General features: G+C 43.6%; 1 protein-coding gene across 1 annotated transcript in view; it reads left to right on the top strand.

Moving 5' to 3' along the window:
• Lama4 (laminin subunit alpha 4) overlaps positions 1–15,947 on the top strand; it is a 152,599-nt gene extending 136,652 nt beyond the window's left edge. Inside the window, exons 32-38 of the mRNA XM_051164581.1 lie at positions 1,594–1,783; positions 2,880–3,035; positions 4,194–4,353; positions 7,631–7,761; positions 9,589–9,682; positions 10,093–10,212; positions 15,759–15,947. Of these exons, the coding sequence (XP_051020538.1) occupies positions 1,594–1,783; positions 2,880–3,035; positions 4,194–4,353; positions 7,631–7,761; positions 9,589–9,682; positions 10,093–10,212; positions 15,759–15,904 (997 nt within the window). The 3' untranslated portion in view covers positions 15,905–15,947. The remainder of the gene's footprint in view (positions 1–1,593; positions 1,784–2,879; positions 3,036–4,193; positions 4,354–7,630; positions 7,762–9,588; positions 9,683–10,092; positions 10,213–15,758) is intronic.
• The last annotated feature ends 1,031 nt before the right edge of the window (positions 15,948–16,978 follow it).

Genomic DNA, 16,978 nt, shown 5'->3' with positions numbered 1-16,978 from the left:
GGTTTGTGCTTTCTAAGAATTAAAGTCACACTTTATCTCCAAATAGCAGCAGGTGCATGAACCAGCATTCTCATAGTTTGCCAAGTCAATTAAGGAATAAGCATCTTAATCAAGGAAAGCTGGAGTGGCCCATCTGCTCCCTTGATATTACCTTCCCTCCCTCACACAAATTTCATGCAGATTTGGTGAATGAGCATGCACCCAAACTTCCAGACACAGAAGGTGCAAGAGACAGAAAATTCAAATGCTTTTCTATGCCCATGGCCCTCTGTCTCAAACCTCTTTTTTATTTCACAAGTCCACATTGACTCATTGGCTCATTGTTATTAAAAATTCACTGTTAAGAGTGTTTGTATCTCCAGGGCCTTCAGCTTAGACACCTCTTATCAAGCAGGCAAAAATCTGTGCTTTTGTATCCTTCAAGAAGAGGACTTACTAACCATGTTTTACCTATCTCCGGAGCTAACATTCTAGACAGGCTTCCTCACACACTTATTCCTACCCCCTTGGGTGGCTGGTTTTGACGTGATATGTGCCTATAGACTCTACACCGTTCTTCTGGGAGGAACTTTTAATCTGTGATTTGTGTGGGGTACAAACAATATTTCTGTGAAATTCTCCCTATGCATGCTAGTTACTCAGTGCTATTTATCCATGGAGATAAGTTAGTGTCTACTAGTTTTATTAGATGGGATTCTCTAGAGCAATGGTGCTCAATCTGTGGGTCACGACCCCTTTGGGGGTAGAATGATTGCTTTCACAGAGGTCACCAAAGACCATCAGAAAACACAATTCACAAAAGTAGCAAAATTAGGTTTATAAAGTAGCAATGAAATAATTTTATTTTATGGTTGGGATTACTACATGAGGAATTGTATTAAAGGGTCATAGTATTAGGAAGGTTGAGAACCACTGATCTAGAGGAACAGAACTGATAGAAAGCAAAGAACCCAGTAATTGTTCCACCCGTGACACTAGATGTCTCAGCTAGTCTTTGATCTATGTTACAGTTCCAAAGAATTAAGTTCTAATACCAGCAAAGGGACGCCTCAGCAGCAGGGTAGATGAACTTGCCAGCAAGAGTAAGGGCAAGCAAATAAAATAAAGACAAAGGCTTCCTTCTTCCATGACCTGTTATGTCAGCAGCCTCCAAAAGGTGTGGCCAAGACTTATGGTTTTTCTCACTTCAAGAGATCAAGATTTAGGGTGTGTCTTCCCACCTCAAATAATCCAACTAAGAAAAGCCCCTTCCAAGTGTGTCCAGCTGTTTGGATTTTAGTTAATTCTGGACATAGGATCCTTGACCAACAGAAGACTATATAAATACATAACATACCTCTAGAGAAAAGTAAGGATGCATGGAACCCTGTTGGGCCCGAAATTTCTAGGGCAAATGGTCTAGAGAAAAAATTTTTAAGAAACAGTGCCTACCCAATAATTCATTAACTCATAGTCAGAGACAACTAGAATTAAGCTGTTCGGGACTACATAGAATGGTTGCTCCTGCTTGGACTGTATTACATTGAAAGTTTATTTTGAAATATTATTCTCAGTCTCACGTCACACATGGCAATTTCTCTTTTCATTTACTAGATCTCAATTTTCCATTCGTCTGAGAACCCGTTCCTCACATGGGATGATTTTCTATGTCTCAGACCAAGAAGAGAATGATTTCATGACTCTGTTCTTGGCCCATGGACGCTTGATCTTCATGTTTAATGTTGGCCACAGGAAACTGAAGATTAGAAGCCAGGAGAAATACAACGATGGATCGTGGCATGACGTAAGTTGAGGGGAGCAAATAGCACTGTCAGCAAATATTGGCCACTGCCCAGGGGATTAGCACCAGTTCTATCCTACTGGCTCGATAGAAGTAACCATGTTTAAAAAAAAAAAATTCTGAGGCTGTGCACCCAGAGTTCAATTTGAAGAATTTATTAATTGCTTATTTTAAATATCTTGAACCATGTTTTTAGATAACCACAAGCTAATTGTAATCATTTTAACCAAAGCCTCAGGAATCAGTATGAGCTAAAATGTGGATTCCAATGAATTTTTTTTTTTAACTCTTCCCCTACTCACCAGTAAGCTAGGTTCATAATTTTTGACAGCTATTATTGACTTTATCTTTCAAAAGCTAGTCTACGAAGCAGCTATGAAGTGAGTATACCACTGAGGAAGACAGGGAGTACCTAGATACTAGAGGTGGCCAGTGGGTATGGGATGGCAAGAAGACACTGTACAAGATATGTTATACTTAGCTGTAGGATGTGGTTGATCAGCTAGGAACAGCTTCCTAAAGAACCACGCCAAAAACATAACCTGTACTCAGAAATTAAACCGATAGCGCACGCCTTTAATCCCAGCACTCGGGAGGCAGAGGCAGGTGGATCGCTGTGAGTTCGAGGCCAGCCTGGTCTACAAAGTGAGTTCAGGACAGCCAAGGCTACACAGAGAAATCCTGTCTCAAAAAACAAAACAAAACAAAAAAAGATCTCTTTACTCTAGAGATAAGAAAATAGATGAACACTTGCTCTAGTGCATGAAGTGGCAAAACCCAAGGAGAGAGAGAAAAAAAAAAAAAAAAAACCCTAATATACAAAAGCAAGGAGGCCTAGAAACAGTTCACAATAAAGACATCTGCTCCAGGGCAAAGATTCAAAGAATGAAGCTGCTGACTTTCCAAGAAGAGGAGAGCCAAGCCTTCTGAGAGGGAGAAAGAAGAAGGCTCCTGACCTTCAGAGATGGGCTCACATTTTGAGAATTTTCTGTACCCTCCTACAACACTGCAATACCAGGTTTGGGAGGGTGGACAACGCAGCCCTACTCCCAGTTTGGGGACATACCTGTGACAGGCTATTTTCCTCCTCTCTCTGCAGGTGATATTTATTCGGGAAAAGAGCAGTGGCCGACTGGTCATTGATGGTCTGCGAGTTCTAGAAGAAAGTCTTCCTCCCAGTGGGGCCACCTGGAAAATCAAGGGTCCCATTTATTTGGGAGGAGTGGCTCCCGGAAGGGCTGTGAAAAACATCCAGGTAAGCCAGCTGTGGCAAGGCTGAACGGCTGACCTTTGACCTGAGGATAACTGATTCCAGGTCCTCATCTTACAGAGTAGGAACCTAGTAAACATGACGCAGTTTTGCTGGAAGGGGAAAAAAAAATCCTAGGCTGTCCTGTGGGGTTCCTGTCTGCCCTGGGACATTCTAATTTTAAAATAGAAGGTAAGATGAGAAAAAAAAGCTTAATACATATAAGCTATCCAGAAACTTATGTCTGGGGAGGGAGGGAGGTTGGGTTTCAAGACAGGGTTTCTCTGTGTAGTCATGGCTGTCCTAGACTCTGCAGATCAGGTTGGTCTCGAACTCACAGCAATCTGCCTGGCTCTGCCTCCCAAGTGCTGGGATTAAAGGCATGCGCCACCACCGCCCAGCTTAACTATCACATGCTTTTAAAGTGTTTCTCAGTGAAAGAAAAGTATCAAAGGACTTAGTTTATCTTGAACACAAAGATAGATTTGATTTTGTCACAGTGCCGGCATATTGCTAAGATCTATTGACATATGTAGGTGGAATGGGTGGTTCATACTATAATTATACTGAAAGAAAACTGTCCCAATTTCCTGACAGTTGTTTTCCCTGTTCCCAAATGTTATATGAGATCAGTTGTCTAAAGCGACCCAAGTGCCACATCCTGCAGCATGATAAACTCACAACTACATTACAAGCTAACGAAGCCAGATCGGCAAGCTTCCTACTGTTTGCCTAGAACCTTCATCCACATCAGTGATCTTGGGCCCAGCTGTCATTCCTGAGTGGGGATAAACAGTAACACTAGCAACTGGAAAACCACAGTGGCTACTTACTTTGTCACAGTCTGTGGGAACGCATTTCCATTGCTTAATTACTACATGCTGGCATATGAAATACAAAATTCCGGTTCCTACGAGTTAGGTAGAAGTAAGTGCCAGGGGCAGGATGGATTGATCTTTCTAGAAAGCTAAAGTAAACAAGGAGTGACTTTGTTCCTCACCCGTTTCGCTCACCCATTTGCTTTCCCATGGTGCACCTGAGTACTGATGCTGACTTTAAGTACTGAGCACCAATTTTAAATAACTCTTCCTCCTCCTCTTCTTCTTCTTCTTCTTCTTCTTCTTCTTCTTCTTCTTCTTCTTCTTCTTCTTCTTCTTCTTCCAGATTAACTCCGTCTACAGTTTCAGTGGCTGCCTTGGCAATCTGCAGCTCAATGGTGCCTCCATCACCTCAGCTTCTCAGACGTTCAGTGTGACCCCTTGCTTTGAAGGGCCAATGGAGACAGGAACTTACTTTTCCACAGAAGGAGGCTATGTGGTTCTAGGTAATGTGACTGTTGCGGTGTGATTATGGTTGGCCCCACCTACACTCGAGTTAGAGCTTGCTCCCCAGGGCCACATGTGACACATGGGGGCCTATGAGAGGGAGTCCTGTCATTTGAAAGATTAAGCCTGTTCCCATATGAGTGAGCTCTCATCCTCTGAAGATTGCATTGCTCACCGTCAGAGTGTGTCATTATAAAGAAACTTGGGCTCTGTCTCTGTGTATGTGTGTGTATGTGTGCATGCGTGCATGTGTGTGCTCGCACACATATGCAGGAGACCTTCTACTTCGAACCTCAACAAATGTTGCCACCATACTTTGCAGCCTCCAGGTCTGTGAGCCAAATAAACCTCTTTTCTTTATAAATCAAGCAGCATTAAGACAGACTAAGACAATGGTGTACATCGAAAGCTGGAATCTTGAAATGCTTTTTCCTGGAGATAGTTAACAGAATTTTAAGCCCACTGTTAAAACTTAAGAATGCGAAGCTCACCCCTGTAAGATGATCTCTTTCCTCAAGGACCACTGGTAACCCCCCTTTACTGTTTCAAACCAAATATATAGCACCAACCCTTGTTTGGTTCCCTTGGCCAAACTTCTGGGTGCAGACCATCTCAATGCAGAACGTCCTGTTCTGTTCTGTGTCACGGCCTACGCCAGCCCTTGGCCACCTTATTTTCTCTCACCTTTTCTTGTTTCTTAGTATGAACTGTTGTCCCCACAGAAGGAAATTACATTCCCGCCGCCAATCCCACTCTGAACCCCTGTACAACACTGTCCTTCCGAGATCTTCTGAAGATTTCCTCCCAACCATTACTGCACTGGTAGTGCACTCAGCAGCTTTTATTGCAAGCCACCTGCATGGCAGTCTGTGTGCTGAATGGCGGATGTAATAGGCCCCAAAACAAAAGAAATCCTAGGAGCCTATACACACCACCACCTGACCCACAGCAGACATCTTTAATGATCCAATCCTTTAATAGGTCCAATAGAACAACCATTAGGGACTTGGCACAACCCTCTGATAAAGAAGTCATAATGTAACCAAGTACACTTTCTTAAACAACCCCTCGTGTCCAGAAGAATGGCACTAGAACATTTCTCTTTGTCACCTCAGGCTTTTGCTTTCCTTCCCTTCCCACTTCCATTTACTCCTCCTTCATCCTTAAGGAATTCTAAGGTTTGAGGCATTTAAAATGGATAGCCAAGTATATAATTTACGTTCTATCCCTTGAGTGTTACCTACTCCCAGGAGGGCCTGGCATGGTGGTGCACACTTTTAATCCCAGCACTCTCTGGATCTCTGCAAGTCTGAGGCCAGCTTTGATACATAGCAGGTTCCAGGACAGCCAGGGCTACACAGAGAGACCCATCTAAAAACAAGAAGAGAGGAAAAGAAAGCATTGGAAAAATGTTTAAGTTATTTATGAGGAAATGTATCAAGTACACAGTATTAAGATATATAGGTTTACAATGAGCCTTTAATTACCTGTGTTTGTGGGTGTGGGATATGTGTGTATGTGTTGAGGGGGGCGCACATGAGTACAGGTGCCAGAAGAGTGTATCTGATCCCCTGGAGCTGGAGTTACAGATGGTTGCAAGTCACCTAGTGTTAGTGCTGGGAACTGAACTCAGATCCTCTGGAAGAGCAGTTAAGAATATGCTCTTACCTGTTGAGCCATATCTCTGGCCCCACAGATATTCTTTTTTTTTTTTCTTTAAGACTTATATGTATGAGTGTTTGTCTGCATGTATGTCTGTGCACCACATGCATGCCTGGTGCTCACAGAATCCAGAAGTGGGTGCCAGATAGATCCCTTGGGATTGTGAATCACTGTGTGCATGCTGGAAATTGGACCCAGGTTCTCTGAAAGAGCAGCCAGTGCTCTTAATCACTGAACCATCTCACCATGACTACCACCACCACCACCACCATCACCATCATCACCACCACCACCATCACCATCATCATCACCATCATCATCACCACCACCATCACCACCACCATCACCATCACCACCACCACCACCACCACCACCACCACCACCACCATCACCACCACCACCACCACCACCACCACCACCACCATCACCACCACCACCACCATCACCACCACCACCACCATCACCACCACCATCACCACCACCATCACCATCACCACCACCATCACCACCACCATCACCATCACCACCACCATCACCATCACCACCACCATCACCATCACCACCACCATCACCATCACCACCACCACCACCACCATCACCACCACCACCATCACTATCACCACCACCATCACCATCACCATCACCACAACCATCATCACCCCCATCACCACCACCATCACCACCACCATCATCACCACCACCACCACCACCATCACCACCACCACCATCACCACCACCATCATCACCACCATCACCACCACCACCACATCACCACCACCATAACCACCACCACCACCACTATCACCACTACCACCACTATTACCGACACCAACACCACCATCACCACCATCACCACAACCACCACCACACAGCTATTCTTAATAAGCAATACCTGAGGTCACCACAGGAACAGTTTCTGAATCCTAGCACCAGTTCAGTTTGAAGTTAAAATTGTTTTTAAAATACAGTTAATCAGATCTCTTCCTCAGTGACTACAAAATAAAGTCTGTCTTCCAAATTTGCACCCTGGAGCCCCTCCAGGCAAGGCTCCCCACTTTCCATGAGGAACCAGCCAGGCATGTCATGGAGCCATCTGGTGTTCCTTCCTGTAGCCTTCCCAGTTTCCCAGCCTCTACACAAGGTTTCAAATTGCAGTCTCTGCCCAGACTTTCCTGCCCACCTTTCTATCTTTCTTTCTATCTTTCTTTCTTTCTTTTAATTCTGAGTATGTGTCTTCAGATTCCATCTTTTGCCCAAATTACTTTGCCCTCCTCAATTTTTATTTATTAGTGGCGGGAGGGGCATATGCCGTAGCAGCACACGTATGAGATCACAGAACAATTCTGTGGAGTTGGTTCTTTCCTTCCACCTTTACATGTGCTCCAAAGGTGGAACTCGGGTCAGCTGGCTTGTACAGCAAGCACTTTACCTCCTGAGCCATCCTGCCAGCCCCTGCCCTCTCTTAGAGGAGTCAGTGGTGCTGCTAGTTGCAACGCTGCTGCCCCAGAACCCTCAGAGCATATGGGGTGCTGAGAGTGTGTGGCCCTCAATACATCACACCATACCTAGAAAGTTTATTTTGCTCTTTTTGGTAATATCCATTTCCCTCTGCAGATGAGTCTTTCAATATTGGATTAAAGTTTGAAATTGCATTTGAAGTCCGTCCCCGGAGCAGTTCTGGAACCCTTGTTCACGGCCACAGTGTCAACGGGGAGTACCTGAATGTGCACATGAGAAACGGGCAGGTAGTGTCCTGAAAGTTAGCAGTCTATCTTGTCTGCCTTGAATGCTAGTGCGAAGCAGCAGGTGTAGTCTATAGAATTATTCCATTGATCTTTCTAATGGAAAGAAGAGGAAAAGTGAACATGAGATTTAAGTGTGTGCACTCCTGTGTGTTCACATTCATGTACCAGGGGTTGGTTAGACAGGGTCATGAAAAGATGGTGAAGCTACCAGAAAATCACCAATAATAGCATGACAGTTAAACAAAAGAACTAGAAGAAAGCTTTGTCAGCAAATGGAAGGTAAAAATATAACTACTTCCCAACATCCACAAATGTGAAAGCATCTTTTAAGTATGCGTTTGCTTATCACAGATGTGTGTATATGCACACATATATGCATATTATTCTCAATAACTAAACATTTATATTATGTTTTAGTTAAACAGTACATTCACATAAGATATTGCTAAAGAATATACAGGAAAGTATTCAAATAAGTTTAAAGGAAAAGGAATATTTTCATTATGGCTCAAACAATATAACTGTTTTATTTTGACTTTAGTACATGTAATTAAACCATAAAAAATAAAACTAGCTTTCATAAGACCCTGGAATGAGTCCTCCAGCATATTTATGTATGTGTGTATTTTTATATGTATAATTATGTATATTATATATAACATATTATATATTAGTATTATATTATTTAACATATATTAGTATATAACATATGCCATATTATATGTATATACTGGGTATTGGGTTCTATTCTAAAAGATTTATGCAAGTAAAATGACTTAGCCTTCCTATCATCTCGAGGATGTGTATAGTTTTTTTTTTTAAGATTTATTTATTTACTATTATGTATACAGTGTTCTGCCTGCATATGTGCCTGCACGCCAGAAGATGGCATCAGATCACATTATACATGGTTGTGAGCAACCATGTGGTTGCTGGGAATCGAACTCAGGAACTCTGGAAGAGCAGCCCGGTGCTTAACCTCTGAGCCATCTCTCCAGCCCCCAAGGTTGTATATATTATTATCACTAGAGACAGAATTTCTCTGTGTAGCATTGGCTGCCCTGGAACTCACTCTGTAGACCAGGCTGGCCTTGAACTCACAGAGATCTGCCTGCCTCTGCCTCCCCAGTGCTGGGACTAAAGGTGTGCACCACCAGGCCTGGCCTATCACTCTTGTTTTACATCTGAAAAAGGGGGGGGGGGCAGGAAGTAGATAAAAGGGAGGCTGTAGTTCGGCAGTTCAGCTTGAAAGTTCATCCTCTTCAAGAGGACCTTTCATTTCTTCCATTTCTGAATCAAAATTTTTTTCATTCAATATATTTTGATCATGTTTTTCCTTACTTTCTTCTCCCAGATCCTTCCAATCTACCTACCAACCTAATTTTATGTTCTCTCTCTCTCTCTCTCTCTAAAAAAAAAAGAAGAAAGAAAGAAAGAAAGAAAAATAAATAAATAAATAAGGCAAAATAAGACAAAAAGTCCACAAACATACATTGAGTTCGTTTTACACTGGCCAAATACTCTTGGGCACCGGGCTTCCCCCGGAATGCCTCTGGGGTCTCAACTCACTTTGTGTAAACAGAACATACTCTGTAAACTAAACAAATTTGTTCATCTACAGTTCTTACCAATCCTCTATTTTCTCTTCAGTAGGGTTATTTTGTTCTCTCTCCAAAGATTTGTTTAAACCTCTTGTGATCACACTGTAAATGTGATCATGCATGGGTATTTATGCAAAGCAGTGCTTCTCTGTGGTAAATTAGTCATGGAACTCAGTTCTACCCTGATGATGAGAAACTAAACTACCTACCTAACATGCCTTGGCAGGTCATAGTGAAAGTCAACGATGGTGTCAGAGACTTTTCTACCTCAGTAAACCCGAAGCAGAATCTCTGTGATGGCAGATGGCACAGAATTACAGGTGAGAAACTTGGCAGTGTCCTGTGCATCCTGTATTAGCCTGAGCCTGCACAGCACATAAGGGGGTGATGCCTGGAAAAACTTAGACCTTATAGGATCCATGTATACACTGTGTACAATGTGTACATTGAATCCACGAATATAAATGCTGCCAAAATGGCGTCAAACTACAAGACATGAAATTTTTAGAGCAAAAAACAAATAGTGTGCAGCCTATAGACCCCTTTTCTAAGGGAAATGTCACCACAATTGCTCCATTAGTTATGCTCAGATATTATTGTTGCTGCTTCCAGTGACAGAGAAGTGTGGGGATTTTTATTCTGGGATGTCTTGGTGTTGTGATAAATTATTTTATTTCCTGTAAAAATTACCCCAGTGCCACGTATGACCGGTCTTTGTACTGTTTTTCAGTTATTAGAGATTCGAATGTGGTTCAGTTGGATGTAGATTCAGAAGTGAACCATGTGGTTGGACCACTGAATCCAAAGCCAGTGGACCACAGGGAGCCTGTGTTTGTTGGAGGTGTTCCAGGTAAGCACTCCTGAGAAGGTGCAAGCTTCCAAATCCATAGAACCCGGCAAAATCTCCTAATGGCTGTTATATTAAGACTTGAGCGTGTATTTTCATGACTCGCCTAATAATTCAAAGGCTTTTATATGCAATGGTTCTTAATAGGAAGGAGCAGCAAAGTGCTGAATTTGATCCTACACACACACACACACACACACACACACACAAAGAGTAATACACCAAAACCCTTTAACTCCTCATTCAGGACTGTTTACACATAAAATCAGCATGCTCACCAGGAGATACAATTCTATCTTGTGGTTTACTTCTCTTCTTCCTCCTTTCCTTCCTCTTTAAGTATCTTCTACAAATACACAAATGCTACAGAGAAAAACTCTCTCTCATTTATGAATGATAGCATGATTGGACCTGGGAACCTCACACAATAGGAAAGAATTGCATAGAATTAGTCTGAACTCTGAAAACAGCTGCAGCCATAAGGTACGTTGCTCTCGTGGGGCGGCACTCCCTAAGAGACGTCTCCAGCTCCAGCTCCAAAATGGCATCTAATTCAGGATAGTGGGAAGACACTTATGGGCCCCCTACAATTCCTTTATACCCCTAGAACAATGGCTGTTATCTTACGTTGCTCACAACTGTATTCATGTGTTTCTCTAAGTTGGACAAGTTGAAAGTGAGAGCTGGAGAGGGAGTTATAAGATGGAGACATTAAAAAAAATAAAATAGAATAAAATGATGGAGACAGTTAATCTTTTCACCTGGAATTTTGTAAGAATCTTAATAATCTCCTAAGTAGATTTTTTTTTTTTTACTGTGTCATATAAAGGTAGCCAACAATTTAAAAAAGAAGAATCTACAGATAAAATCGAGCATCTCACCTTGTGTCCCCTCAAAATAGTAGTAACCAAGTAACTCTCCTCTTCTCTCCATGCTGATGTTTTCCGACACCAGCTGTGGTGGTTTGGGTAAGAATCGCCCCCATAGGCTCGTATATTTGAATGCTTAGTCACCAGGAAGTGGCACTCTTTGAGAAGGAGGTGTGGCTTTGTTGGAGGAAGTGTGCCACTAAGCGTAGACTCTAAGAGTTTTCAAAAGCTCATGCCAGGCCCAGTCTGTCTCTGTGTCTGTCTGTCCGTCCGTCCGTCCGTCCGTGTCTCTCTCTCTCTCTCTCTCTCTCTCTCTCTCTCTCTCTCTCTCTCTCTCTCTCTCTCTCTCTCTTTCCCCCACTTCCGGCTGCATAAGGATCAGGATGTAAAGCTCTCAGCTACTTCAGCACCATGCCTACATCAATGCTCCAAAGATACCAGTATTACCAACAATGGTAACTCAGGAGCCAAAAAGCATAGTTAAGATCCTCAAAAAGCACGCTGGGCGTTGTGGCTCATGTCTTTAATCCCAGCACTCAGGAGGCAGAGGCAGGTGGATCTCTGTGAGTTCGAGGTCAGCCTGGTCTACAAAGTGAGTCCAGGACAGCCAAGGCTACATAGAGAAACCCTGTCTAGAAAGAAAAAACAAAACTCAAAAACCAAACCGCCCTCTTGGATTTCACACAGATACTCAAACACAGCGCTCCCCAGTCTTCTGCCTCTGCTCTGGCTTTGATTCTGAAAGGGACCCTAGTAAAGGCCACTACTGCACCATGTCAGTACTCTGTGAAAACTGTCTCATGTCAGTTCTATTTCTCCACACTGCTTCCTTCCTCGAAATCATGGTATAGCTTCTAGCTACTTCCCAGGTTCTCAGTACACACAGGATTAACTGAAACAAAGCATGCACTTGTTCCAGCTGCCCTTGCCTCTGGTCTGTCGGTACCATCTGAGATTGGGGTTCCTCAATACTCACGGATGCTCCAAGCCTTCCCACAAGTACTCAGGAAGTCAATTCCTAGTAAATATTGTTCTCCCTTTTTTCTTCTAGTACCTTCCCAAGGAACACCTTCTTCTAGTCCTCCAACCTAGTACCTTATTGACTTGGGCTTGGCGTTCCCTTCCATCCTATCTCCCGAGGACACATACCACTGTTGTGAGACACGGCCAAGGCAGTTTATAGTAGAAGGGTTTTTTTTTAGGCTTACATTATAAGGTGTTACAGTTTATAGTAGAAGGGGTTTATTTAGGCTTACGTTCTAAGGGGTTGCAGTCTATGGTGGCAAAGGGAAGGCATGGCTGCGGGATCAGGAAGCTAACCACATCCATTTGGGGAGAGGTAGGGGGCTGAGACAGGGCTTCTCCGTGTAGCCATGACTGTCCTAGAACTCAAAGATCCACCAGCCTCTGCCTCTCGAGTGCTGGGATTGAACGTGAGCTGATCATATCATAAATGGCAGACACAGGGCAGAGAAGCAAATTAAAATAGCATATGTCCTTGAGCTCTCAAAGCTTGCCTCCAGTGACATACCTTCGCCAACAAAGCCACACTTCCTAAACCTCCCAAACAGCACCATCGCCTGGGGACCATGTGTTCAAATACCTGAGACTACGGAAGACATTTCTCATCCAAGCCAGCCCAGGAATTTACCCTAGAGCACAGCTGAAGCTAAATGGCACGTGACCTTCTGGAGGGGAACAAGACTTCACTCCCCATCCAGGACCACTGCTAAGCATCGGTCCAAGCTCTTGGTGGCAAAACCAGCATGGCTCCAGCTTGTGTCAAGATGACCAAAAATTAGCTATCACATCTCACTACAAATAGTTAATAAATAGCCACCACTTAGGAGGCAGAGGCAGGTGGAGCTCTGAGTTAGAGGCCATACTGGTCCAGAGTGAGTTCCAGGGCAGCCAGGGCTACACAGAAACCCTATCTCAACACCACCTCCCCAAAAAAACTAATAAACAAAATTTGTTCAACTATTTTACACACACACACACACACACACACTTTTCTATATGATAATTTAGGAGCTAAAGAATCTTTGAGGTTAGTGTAGCCCATTCCTAAGTCTAGCCAATGACTATTGGAAACATTATTTTCTGTAAAATATAGTCAAACTTTCACTCAATCTTGGAAACATTCTCTCTTAAAACTATGTGTTAGGGGATGGGAAAATGGCTCAACACTAAAAGTGCTTGATGCTTAAGCATGAGGACCAGAGTTCAGGTCCCAGGACCCACACGGCATGCATGTAACCCCAACAATGATGGCAGCAGAGACAGGAGGATCATTGGGCCTCAATAGCTCATTATCATCGCTGGAAACAAAATAGTGTACCCAGGGTACCCCAAGAAATAAGGCAGAGAGAGAATGAAGCACACTTAACACACTCTTCTGACTTCTGAACACATAGGTGCATGCACTACACACATAAGCACAGATATCACACACTCACTCACACACAAACACAAAAGCAAATGTGTTAAGTTTGTTAACCAATTACTTAGGACCCTAGGGTACTCTTCTGTCACTACATATAATTAATTTTATGGTACCTCATGCAGACCATAATTGCTATATTAATTACTTCCTCCAGATGATTTTCTGCATGAACGTAGGCAGAGTGGAAGCTGTCTCACTGTCATGGGATGGCAGGGCGTGGCTGAAGGTTGAGAAGATTGCTCTTCTCAAGCTTTTACTCCGTTTTAATTCTGAGGCTGATGTACACTGGGCAGGCTTTACAAACATGTAAATTAGATACAAACAAAAAAGAACTCATCTCTGGGGCTCCGTTCAAATCTAAAACTTTACTTTGTTTTTCTTTGGGTTTTTCAAGACAAGGCTTTTCTGTGTAGCCCTGGCTATCCTGGAACTCACTCGGTAGTTCAGGCTGGCCTCAATCTCAGAGATCCGCCTGCCTCTCCCTCCCGCGTACTAGGATTAAAACCCTACGCTACCACGGCCCGACTGGAGTCTAAAGCTTAATGATTACCATTGTAAAGAGGAAACGCTGTTTCCTGTCTTTATTTTCTGTTGAAATTATTTTTATAAACCAGTGTTTGTTTCGCTTCGCTCATTTCTTAAGCAGGCTATCGCACAAATAATTGAAACCCTTTTATAATACAAGGTTTCACAACGCAATCTGAGCAGTTTGTCTGTTCTTAACCGCCTATGCTATTTTGTCTCACTCCCAGCCAACATCCCAGCAATAGCTGCATTTTGTAGCTTTCCAGCTCCTTCCTCCATGGGCCTCCCCAAGCGGCTCAATTCCCTAACCCCGCCTCCCTGGCTGGCAGGAAATCCAGCCCTAGTCTCTCCCCTGCTCATCGATTGGCTGTAAGCTGCTTTAGTGACATACCAGGGGGACAACTGGGGAGCAGAGTTTACACAACTCTGGAAATCAGAGGAAATCAGAATTTGAACTACACAGTAACCAACGCCTTTAATCCCAGCACTCAGGAGACAGAGGCAGGTGGATCGCTGAGACTTCCAGGCCAACCTGGTTTACATGGCCAGGGCTGTTACACAGAGAATCCCTGTCTCAAACAAAACAAAGCAAAACAAAAGCCACAAAAATAGCCTTTTACCTGCAATTTTCAGTACACAGGCTCTTTGCACCCTTACTCTACATTACAAAGAAGATGTGTGATGGCAGCCCCTCGCTGGTGTTCGTTTGGTACCCTACTTTTTGTTTCCTCACAGATTGCCAAGTGTTTGTCCCCTTTTGTCTGCCACTGCTCACACAGCTGTGTATTTATAGCAATGGGCTTTGACTAAATGGATTTTAATTTCACATTTTTTTTTTTCGAGACAGGGTTTCTCTGTGTAGCCTTGGCTGTCCTGGACTCGCATTGTTGACCAGGCTGGCCTCGAACTCACAGGGATCCACCTGTCTCTGCCTCCCGAGCGCTAGGATGAAAGGCGTGTGCCACCATCGCCCGGTTTAATTTCATAATATTTATAAACTACGTTGCTTTAAATTATATTGCTTCTATCATCCCAACACGCCTAACTGTGTCTGTACAGTAATGAACACCAGGCTTCTTCTTGATGCCTAATTACAGTAGGTAAAGAAGGTTCCCTGGCATGCCACAAAGCACCTGTAAAATCTATGCCTCTTCACCACTTCCCTATTTATAGCTCTTAAGCCTTCAGCTCAGAAAAAATAAATTTTACCTCATTTGAATTCATTATTTTCTCATTATAGTCTATAGGCTTGGCAAAAATGTAGACGCTTAAGGGTAAAGGATTAAATGAAGATAGGGATTAAACAGAAACATTAATTCAGTGCAAAAATCACATGGACGCTCAAGTTCCTTCCCCCCTTCTCAGCAAAGCAGGGTAAACAAATGAAGCCTGGGGGGAAATTAACTCCACAGCACAGGGAGATGGTGAAAACGCACTGCTGAGGGTTCACAGGGAGAGGGCAAACAGCCAGGGTATGCACAGGAGTGTGTGTGATCGCAGAAGACATGGCAAGCGTAAAAATCCCTGTGTATTTCCATTCTTCAAAAACCAGTGTGGGTCCTGGGAGTCCGCTGGAGAACTGCGTGCCACTGCCGGCGTGGAAATCATTTTGACAGTCGGAGCGAGTCTCCAGTTTATACCTGGAGGCTGGAGCTTGGAATTCCCCACCGTTGAAATGTTTGGTTGTTTTCTTTTTTCCTTTTTTTCAGAGTCTCTACTGACACCGCACATGGCTCCCGGCAAACCTTTCACAGGCTGCATCCGCCACTTTGTGATTGACGGGCGTCCAGTAAGCTTCAGTAAAGCAGCCCTGGTCAGTGGTGCGGTGAGCATCAACTCCTGTCCCACCGCCTGACACAGCAGGACACAGCCGCTGAGGAGAATTCTTTCTAGCACTGAAATAACACAGAATGGAGGGGGGTGGGGTGGAAGTCGGGAACCGGAACTCCCCCTCCCTACAGAAGCTCTAACCTGGTTGAAGGGGATTTCAATAAATCAGAAATTGAGTGCTTCCTATTTCTTATTTGAATTCATAGTAATGGTCCCAAAACGTCTGCAGAGGACAGCAATTCAAAAAAATGGCAGATTTCCTTATTCCGAGAGCCCGTGTACGTCAGCTGCCTCCCCTGTCTCTAATAAAGTGAAGGAGGTTCTAAAGCAACCATGGTGTGCAAGCAAAGTGTGTCAGCAGTCTTTCGGGAAAAATCGTTCAACTGATACCGAATTATGTTTGCCCTTCACTACCTTAGAATTACTGACTTGTTCACAACCTCAATTAGGTTTTTTTTTTTTTTTCACCTTTACAAGAGTGCTTTCCATTCACAGCAGGAGTACCTGGATTAGTGAGCAGCTCTAAGAGAGGGAAGAAGTGCTTGACTTCAAGCCAAATGAACTGAGTTAGATCCTCAGCCCGCACAAGGCTTCAAGAGAGTTAACCTTTGACCTCCCAACAAATGCCACATGTGCATCGACACTCATGAGCACATGTCTGTGTGCACACGTGGATATGCACACCAGTTTTTTTTTTTTTTTTTTAAGAAAAGGAAATTTGTAGTATAATTTAATATTTTTCTGGATCAAAGGGAGGCCACCTTTTTACAAGGGTAGTACTTCACATTCTTAATGCTGAGAAAATGAAAATTCCCCGACTTGCCTGCAACTTCAAACATACTGACCTGAGCCAGGCGTGGTGGCGCGCGCGCGAGGCAGAGGCAGAGGCAGGCAGATCTCTTGTGAGTTCGAGGCCAGCCTGGTCTACAAAGCAAGTCCAGGACAGCCAAGGCTACACAGAGAAACCCTGTCTCAAAAAAACAAAAACAAAAAACCACAATGATCTTCTGAGACCGAAGCCTCAACACTTATGTGACGTTGAATCCATTCTTAGATGAGACTTTTCTCCCCTAGCCTCAAAATGAAAAGGTTCTTCTAA

This window comes from Acomys russatus, chromosome 21 (genome assembly GCF_903995435.1).
Source record: "Acomys russatus chromosome 21, mAcoRus1.1, whole genome shotgun sequence".
Classification (NCBI taxonomy): Eukaryota; Metazoa; Chordata; class Mammalia; order Rodentia; family Muridae; genus Acomys; species Acomys russatus.
The sequence above is the reverse complement of the archived record's forward strand: the minus strand, read 5'-3'. Positions and strand labels throughout refer to the sequence as shown.